The following is an 8,849-nucleotide window of genomic DNA, read 5'->3' on the forward strand; positions in this document are numbered from 1 at the left end:
TTGAAAATGCTATATTGAATTCAGACAGCGGCTAATGTAGTGTAAGACAGAAGTTAAAAGCCCAGACTTACAATTACTTATTTTTCTAACTGTGCCGGTGAAACTCTCCCAGTGAGAAGACAGAGCAGAGGAGGAAATGGGTTTTAGTTTTTAATCTTTGGGTTTGTCTGTTGGATCACTAAGAGGCCTCTGGAGTGAGATCCAGGAGGTTTCTAAAGTGCAGAGAGAGAAGAATGTTTAGGCAGCAGTCCATAGCTGATCCTCTGGCTGAGGAGGACGTGTTCAGGGTTCTAACTTTTACATCCACAGAAAGGACTGTCTTTGTATTTGTAAAACATATATATATATACTGTAATGCACTGTTTTATCCAGGTAGTAAAAGAATTAAATAAAACTCATAATTTTTGTCTCATGCTTCTTCTTGATATGTAAAAGAGGCCTCAAGTGCTAAAATAATGGCTTCTTTTCCCATGTATATTTCATTACATTAATTAAAGCTTCATTTCACATTTCATTTTAAAAAAGAAGTATTTATTTATATTTACAGCCACATTTTATTGACAGAATCAAGACACACTTACAGTGGGAAATGACAGTCTCATCACTGCTTTTGTTGAAATGATTGAAATGCATGCAGCGTTTGTCCCTGGTTAGCTTTAAAACAATCATCAGCAGCAGCAGCAGCAGCAGCAGCATGCCATTAGTACAGAGCAGCATACATTAGTGTACAACCACAATGCTCTATAAGTGCAGAGAAAGACATAGAGAAATGGCATTCACATTAGATAACCCACAGTTTAGACATCTCAGTGCCACCATCAGCAGCTTTTGCAGTTCTGTGAGAGGACACAATGCTAAATTCATCATCGTAGAAAATGTCCATTACATTTAATATTACGTGTCAACAATGTGTTTTACAGCATTGCAGCTCTTTACAACAGTTTGGAAACAAGCAGAGACAGTCCAAATACAGGCTTAGACACACACAGAATGAAACTAAGACATCACTTTATACCACATCATTGTCACTGACAGCCTTTTTGTAAGTGTGCAGTTATTATTGCATCAACAAAGTATTCGAAAGCTGATGTGTTTTACATCAGTAAATGTGACAAGAATGTAGTTTTAAAAGCATCTTCAATAATTCATGTCTTAAGTGTAATTTATTTATCCAGGGGTTGAGGTTAAATGTAAGCAAATAGCTGCTGTAGTAAATCATTTGAGGCTCACAGTGTATCAGTGGTGAGTATAAAGTGTTCATGTGATGCAAAACGACTGGATCACGTGGCAGCGGTGATGTTAGCCAGCCGAGGCCCTGCAGCAGCAACAACAAGCAACCCAGAGACACACACAGACGCACAGGAAACAAACAGCGAGAGGACATCCACGCCACACCGTCTCTGACAATCAACAGGAAAATGCAGGGGAGGGAGTGTGTGTGTGTGTGTGTGTTTGTGAGTGATTTTTATTCGTTTGTGATTACGCCACAATCGCTCTATTTTACATCCTCCTACACACATTTTAGCATAGTGCTTTGTTTGTTTCCATAAGAAAAGGAACAGTAATTATCAGCTGAGCCAAGCGTTCAACATATAATTGTATTATTTGAATAATCTGCAATGGTAATGACTGGGATGATTTGTATAATTACAATCATGAGCACATCTGAGTGACTCCGAGGCTTACTTTAAATATACTCCTGCCTGGGAATATTGTACGTGACAATAACGCAGGCACAGAAATAGACTCATTTGATATTCCTACCAGCTATAGGAAGGCGTGTAAAAAATGATTTACACTAGCCTGGCGGTGTGAGGAAATCTCCAGCGTATGATCACGGGGGGTGACATGGTTGTATGAGTCAAGTTGATCCTATTAGGTGTTTAAATGGATTTTACATGGGTGTTAAGGTTCAGAATGTGCCATCAGACATGGAGAGGGAATCCATATTCATGGTGCATCCCCCCCAGACGGCAACACGGAAAAAGCTGGTTATAGACCATTTGAGCCAGGGGTAATTGTTTATCTTGACGCCTCTCTTCTCAATGCATAAGTTGAGCTGTCGACTGCTCTTGGTGGACATTTTGTTTTCTCAGCCGTATGTGTGTGAGTGCTTGTGTGTGTGTGTGTGTGTGTGTGTGTGTGAGGCTCTGCAGCAGCAGTGGTGTTACATGTAGTGTAAACCTCACTGCGATAAATGTCATTTGAGCGGCCATTTGCATAAAAAAGGAGCATAAAGGGGGGAAGGTGAGAGGCGGCTTGGTGCGGCTCAGCCCCGTAATAAATGCACTACATAGAGTTGAATAAGAGAAGGCTCCCCTTTATAAGCACAACCAGGGGGAATGCAGCACAATATTGTGTGCTCAAAACCTCATTAAATATTACAGGCATGCTCAAACTATCCAGGGTAATACTGATATTTTTGGACTGAAGTTGCTGCAGAAAATATCTTTTCATTTATTTCTAAGTGATAAAATTCAGCAAAATTGAAGAAAAAAAATCACTTGTGCTCAGGGTTTTCGTATGTGGCCTGAAACTGGTTTTGGGCCACCAGAAGGATCTAAACTATCCCATTGTAATCAAACTAAATGGCCTTTGACTGATTTATAATTTAGCCCCCTTTTCTGTGTGCACAGGCCAGAAAATGATACACTGAGAAAGGAATAATTCAAGGACCCTTAAATCTGATTAGAATTGAACAATTTGTCCATTAATTGATTTGTTGATGGACCGAAAATTAATTAATCAATGATGCTGATTTAAATCAGCAACAAAAAGCTAAATACAAAATAATCCCGCTCATCTCTGAGAGTCACCTTTATCTCAGAGTGTGTTATCATGAAGTCAGAAACACTGTAAGTCATTCTGAAGCAAATCATGTATCTTTGATGCAAAGCAGTAAAGCTGTACTCGGTCAGCAAGCCTGGATTATCAACCACAAATTAGTCAACTGCCTTTGGGCCCCAAAAGCTTCGGCTCATTGTATGTGAACTAGTTTGTGTTCACTCAATTGATTTCTTTTACAACTTGCATCATTGAAGTGCAGTATCACCTGGCATGATAAGGGGCCTAAAAGTGTTTTTCATTATTATTATTATTATTATTTTGTCTTGAAGAGTGTCTTTACACTTTCATTAGTTCATTTTTGTTTTTATTTAGCCTGTTTTAAAATTATTTGAGTTTAATCATAAATGTTGATTATGTCCCCAGGGTGCCCTGCTAGGTTCATCCAGCTGTACTGGTCATCAAAGAAATACAGTGACGTCACCGCAAAAAGGCCATAAATGCTGATTCAAATGTTATAAGTGCTAATATTGACATTTTTTTCTGAAAGAAAACTGTGAAGGATTTTAAGCCAATATTGAAGACATATGTGCTCACTAACAATAAAGCCTGACCCTCTTGTTGTCATTATAATTGTTTGTGTTACTGTGCAGGCTGTCATGCAGGCCTTCCATAACGAGAACAGACACTGTTCATGCAGATTGTCACATGATCAGAAGTTGTTGTCAGACAAGACAAAGAGACAGTTTTCCTCCTAGACTGAACAATCTCGAATCAACATGTCCAACTGACACACACACAAATGACACACACACACAAACAAACTACTCTTTCCATCGCCACGGAGACAGAGACAGACTGACAGATGCATGGTGGGACAAACGTGAGAACACTCTCGACCTCAAACCGTGGCTCAACAAACAGGAAGTGGGCAGGAAAAAAAACATTGCAATGCAGTACAGATCAAAGAAGAGGTGGGTTTTTCTTTTTGGAAGTGTGGAGGGTAGGGGTTGGGCTTCACCCATCCTGACAGTCCTTCGTGGGTGGGTGGGTAGTCGGGGTGAGGTGAGGTGAGGTGGGTGGGTGTCGGGGGATGGGGGTGTTGCTGGTATTGGGCGAAGAGAGGACTCTCCTCGACTACGCGTATTCTTAAGCAATAACAACGTGATCCGTATTATCCACCCAAGAATACCCGTCACCGAAGAGAGTCTTTCAGTAAACACGGCGAGCTAAGCCAGAAACCACGTGAGCAGTGCCACTGCCATCGCATCATCATCATCACCACCACCACCATCACCACCACCATGGCCATCACCGCTGCCGCCATCAGCAGCCCCCTTTCAGGCTCCAGTGGCAAACAGACACATGCACATATAGAGAAAGTGGGGCATTGATTGAAGACGCCTCGCTGCAGCGTGAGGCAAGGCTCCATCAATGGCTCTTCTGCAAAGGAGAAAATTGACAACGGTGGCATTTTCAATCCAAGCCAGCAGCGTGTGTGGAGGGGAGAAACAGAAAAACAAAAAACAAGGGTGTGTAAAAGCTGAGGTAAGCTTGGTTCAGTCTCTTGGTTCTGTTCACAAAACTCTTGCAGTGACAGGGGAGAAGGGAGTGTGGCGCAGCCTGAACCCCCACAGCAAGCCTCTTACCTGGGCCGCGGCCTGGCAGCGCTGCCCCCGTCTTCAGGTCCTCATCCAGCGGTGACATTTGGTTTCCCTGCTGCCGTCGCTGGTCCTGCTTGGCCCTACGCAGGCATAATGAGATCTGGGAGGAGGGAGGGGGGTTGGATGTAGGGGTGGGTGCACACACAAGGGAGATGTGGGGTTAGGGAGGTCAGGCCGGGAGCTGCCGCGGTGTGACAATAGCCCCGCACACTCCATTACCACCACCACCAACCCACCCACCCTCCCCACCCCTGCAACACAAGGAGAGAAATCAACACATGGATTAAACCACAGGAGGGAGGGTGCAGCACATGCAGAGAACTAATTTGTTTGATTTTGTAAAAATAGTGCTGCTTTTGCAGCAGCAAACAGCCCGCGCTCCAGCTTCCCTCAGGCAAATTACTGTTTAGTTTCTATTGGAAAATATACATTCAGTAGAATTGAAAATTCATCGAGACATGCTGCAGCCCATGAACTTTATTTCCCTTTCAAATTTAAAATGTTAAAATGCCTTTTAAATTAATTCCTAAATGTTAATTTGGCAATCATTATTATGATTTCCCCTCTTCTTTATTTTCAAATTAAAGCGATGAGTTTAAATGCAGGAGCGAGGCCATGAATAATGTATGAAAAGTTCAAGCAAATTTATTCCATTCTATTCTAATTGAACTAGCCGGCTGAATACAAAGAGCAAGCTCCAGCTAAGCCGATCCAAAATCATTCCATTGATTTCTTGTCTCTAATCAATATTTACAATTACTCTCCGGATGGTTTGGTAAAAGGAATAGGCTCATCGGTGTGTATATCCTTGACGCCGGGGGCTGACGTTAGATTGACTGTTTCAAAATTAGAATTGCATCACGCACGTTCATCAAAAAATGAAGCATAAAAGCATCATTCGCTGCAGTTTTGTCGAAGCAAAAGAGATTGACAGGGAGAGAAAACGTATTTTAAATATTTAACATTAAAGAGCGACTAAAGTGAGTGAATTAACAGCCAGTAAAGGAAACACAGACTCATTCTTCTGGATGAAAAATTGAAACTCTGCAGCGAGGCTGAACCATAACTGTCAAATTGATAGACAGAATCAACAACCCTGAGCAGGGTGGAGGGGTGTACAGAGAAGGAAAAGAAAGGAAATCACAGAGGAAACAGGGGTTAGAATGGAGAAAAACAAAGAATGGACAGATGAAGAAGGAGGAAGAGAAGAAAGCAGATGAGATGCAAATCCACAAGTTTTTTCCTCTTTTTTTCCCCTCTCATCCTTCACTCAGCCTGCCGGCCTGGACCACTCAGCCCAGGAGACACACACACACACACACACACACACACACACAATTATACAAACACATACCCTCAGCCAAAACCAGAAAGACCCCCACCCATCCACCCCTCCAACCACCCCCAAGCTGCGGAGAGCTGGGATTTACCACCCGCAGCCAAACACACACACACATAGCACACACAGATCCTCGGCTAGCCTGGCCCAGCCCAGGCCATCTGTAGAGAGGGAGAGAAAAGAGAACCTGAGGGCTTCAGCCAGAGATCACCACACACACACACACACACATGCACACACAAACACAAACACACACACACACACACACTGAGGTCGGCTAGCCCAAGTATCATTGATTGTTCAGTGGAAGCACCCCGGAGACTCATCAGATTACTCTGAGAGCAGGGGCAACAGCTAAAATCAAACACCGGGACGCTTCTCTTCTCTTTCATTCAAACTTCCTCACACAGACTTATACATTTAACAAATCAAACACAGCGTACCACAGGTTGTCAGGAGAAGAAAGCAGTAAAGATGATGATGAGGATGAAAACGTAATGCTTTTTTTCCCCCCTTTGTCTCTTATTTAATTTTTCTTCACGCAAAAGAATTGCAGTTCATTCTTTCCTTCTCTTAACTTACAGGACGCTACTTTTACAAACTGACACCCACATACTAATGTTTTTCTGATTTAATTGCACACAGGTCTGATGAATATGACAATAGTAGACACAGCGTATGAGATGGATGTAGGGATAGAACACAGTCCAACAAATTTACAAAGCACTCAAAAAGACGCAAACTGCACATTAAGGAGGAAAAAAACTGGAAAAACAAAATCTCCTCCGGTCAGAGAGAGATGGAAAAAATGTCAAAAAATATTTTCTGAAATTTTCCACAAGAAGAAAAAGGAGAGGAAAAATTGAAATAAAAGGGTGAAATTGCGACAACAGGTCCACTCTGTATGCCACGCTGGCCTCTTACCCTCTTTTCTTCTTCTCTTCTCTGCTCTCCTGTAAACCAGGGTGTTGCCTCTCCTCTGCTCTCCTGTCGGCTTCTTCTAAAATCCCCTGCCCTTCCTCCCTTCACTCCTCCTGATGCCTTTCCGAGGGTCCGCGGCAAGCTGGGAGGTGCTGATCTCCCTCCCCCTCCCAGTTCCAGGAAGAGCTCCCTGAGGAGAAGGAGGAGGCAGATCCCGGCAGGAGACGGAGGATCCAACAGCGGGAGCGGCGGTGCTGATGGAGGCAGTGGTGCTGATGCTGCTGCTGCCAGAGAGGGAAGAGGGGAGGGATGGATGCTTAACAAAAGATCTCCTGCTCCTCCTTTTCTCCTCTTCTTCTCCTTCTTGTCCTCCTTCACTTTTTTCTTTTTCCACTCATCCCGCTGCTCTTGCCTTCCTCTCTCCGCTCCCAGCGCTGAAAGAAGCCAGTTGTTGCTCTGCCGCGGCAAATGAACTGACAGCCGGCGGTGAGCCGGCACAGCGAATGAGAGAGCAGAGAGCAGACGGACTGGAGAGAGAGAGGAAGAGAGAGAGAGAGAGAGGGAGAGCGGTGTGGTATGATGTGGCATCTGCGAGAGAGTGATAGAGAGGAGAGAGAGGGATACGGAGGTAGAGATGGACGGGGGGGCGGGAGGATGGACGAAGGAGGAGGAGGAGAAAGACGGAGAGAGAAAGGTGGGGTGAGGCAGGATGCAGGAAAGGATGAGAGCGAGAGAGAGAGAGCAGACAGGAAGAAATAAAGAGAGAGAGATGTAAAGAATGGGGGGTGGGGGGGTATTGCAGCAATGAAAACCTTCAGCCACCAGCAGTCTGTCTAACGGACTCTGTCTCTGCTATGAGGAAAGCCAGAGAATAATTAGATTTGAGCTTCACACACACACACACACACACACACACACACACACACACACATTTTGTCTTTCTCTCTCTCTGTGTGTGTGTCTGCATCTCTCTCTCTCTCTTTCTCTTTCTCTCACACACACACACACACACACACACACACACCCTGGCACCTAGTAATGGTACATTAATTGATGTGCTTCACGGCCCTCAGCTAACACCTCAACCAGCACCCACTAAAACCTTCTGGATAAAATAAATCATCAGAAAAAAAGCTAAACAAAACAATCGATGATGACGACGATGATGATGATGGTCATGATGATGATGATAATGATGGGAAGATTAGGAGGAGTAGGAAGAGAGGAAAATGAGTAACCCCTCTGGGCTGATGAAAACACAGAAAGAGGATAGGAGCGGAAAGAGAGAGAGTGGAAATCATATGCATTGACACACCACAAACGCTACATCATCGACTGTGATCAGAACTCGCAGCCGACAAAAGCCTCTTTCTACACACACACACACACACACACACACACACACACACACACACACACACACACAAGCACACACACACACACACACACTTACAGCAGCGTCTGTGTGAGGAGGATGATACACAGGAACAGAGTGTGTGTGTGTGTTTTTTGTGTTTGGAGGAGCACTCAAGTGTGACAACATTTCATTATATTCCTCTTTGTTGAAAAAGAAAGGAGACAAGGGAAGGTAAAAAGGTGTTCCTAAAAATGTTCCTTGTTCCAATTTTGACTTCTCTCTGATGGAAGGTTGGACTGACCCAAGTGGGAGGATGGATTTTTGAATTTGACCATTTTCGTATCTCAAAATTTAAAAAAAAGTCAAGGATTCTTTGAGCTGGTTTTATTCAGAACCAATGCTGATAATCCTTTAATGCTCCCAAATTTAAATGATTTGTTGTGAAGTTAAAACTAAGAAATTCAAAAGACAATATGACTTACAATCGAAAGCAAGCAAATCTTTAATTCGGGACTTAACGCGTCTCCTTCGACAATAGACATCATGTGATACGATCATAAAACAATTGAATATTAAGCTGTTGTCAAAGAGAATCATCACATCACAGGCAGACGAAACAATGACCAGGCCAGGGACAGTTTTTAATGAAAAGCCAGAATCAGCAAATGAAGCCGATATATTGTTCTGAACCTTTGAGAGAGGATGCTGCCGCCTGTACAATTTCCACAAAAAACAAAAAGATAGAGAGAGGAAGGGAGATGGAAAAAAAACTGAAGAATGAAAG

The 8,849-nt window shown here is 43.4% G+C and overlaps 1 protein-coding gene across 1 annotated transcript; it reads right to left on the minus strand.

The window, feature by feature from the left end:
- Positions 1-538: 538 nt before the first annotated feature.
- LOC138596217 (uncharacterized) lies at positions 539-8,400 on the minus strand. The gene is made up of 5 exons (XM_069667832.1): positions 8,367-8,400; positions 7,854-7,955; positions 6,712-7,235; positions 4,434-4,548; positions 539-4,227 (listed from the first exon to the last, which is right to left on the minus strand). The coding sequence occupies exons 1-5, from the start codon at positions 8,398-8,400 to the stop codon at positions 3,980-3,982; spliced, it is 1,023 nt and encodes a 340-aa protein (XP_069523933.1). The 3' UTR covers positions 539-3,979.
- Positions 8,401-8,849: the final 449 nt, after the last annotated feature.

Source organism: Semicossyphus pulcher, unplaced genomic scaffold (assembly GCF_022749685.1).
Source record: "Semicossyphus pulcher isolate SPU_LCO1_2020_fin unplaced genomic scaffold, fSemPul1.0.p SCAF_18, whole genome shotgun sequence".
Taxonomy (NCBI): domain Eukaryota; kingdom Metazoa; phylum Chordata; class Actinopteri; order Labriformes; family Labridae; genus Semicossyphus; species Semicossyphus pulcher.

Coding starts and splice junctions, on each gene's coding strand:
- LOC138596217 (XM_069667832.1), bottom strand. CDS start 8,400: ATGGTCAAATTCAAAAATCCATCCTCCCACTTGG. Junction 7,236..7,853: donor CATCGTCGTCATCATCGATT/GTTTTGTTTAGC, acceptor CTCTCTCTCCAG/TCCGTCTGCTCTCTGCTCTC. Junction 4,549..6,711: donor GAAGAGAAGAAGAAAAGAGG/GTAAGAGGCCAG, acceptor CCCTCCTCCCAG/ATCTCATTATGCCTGCGTAG.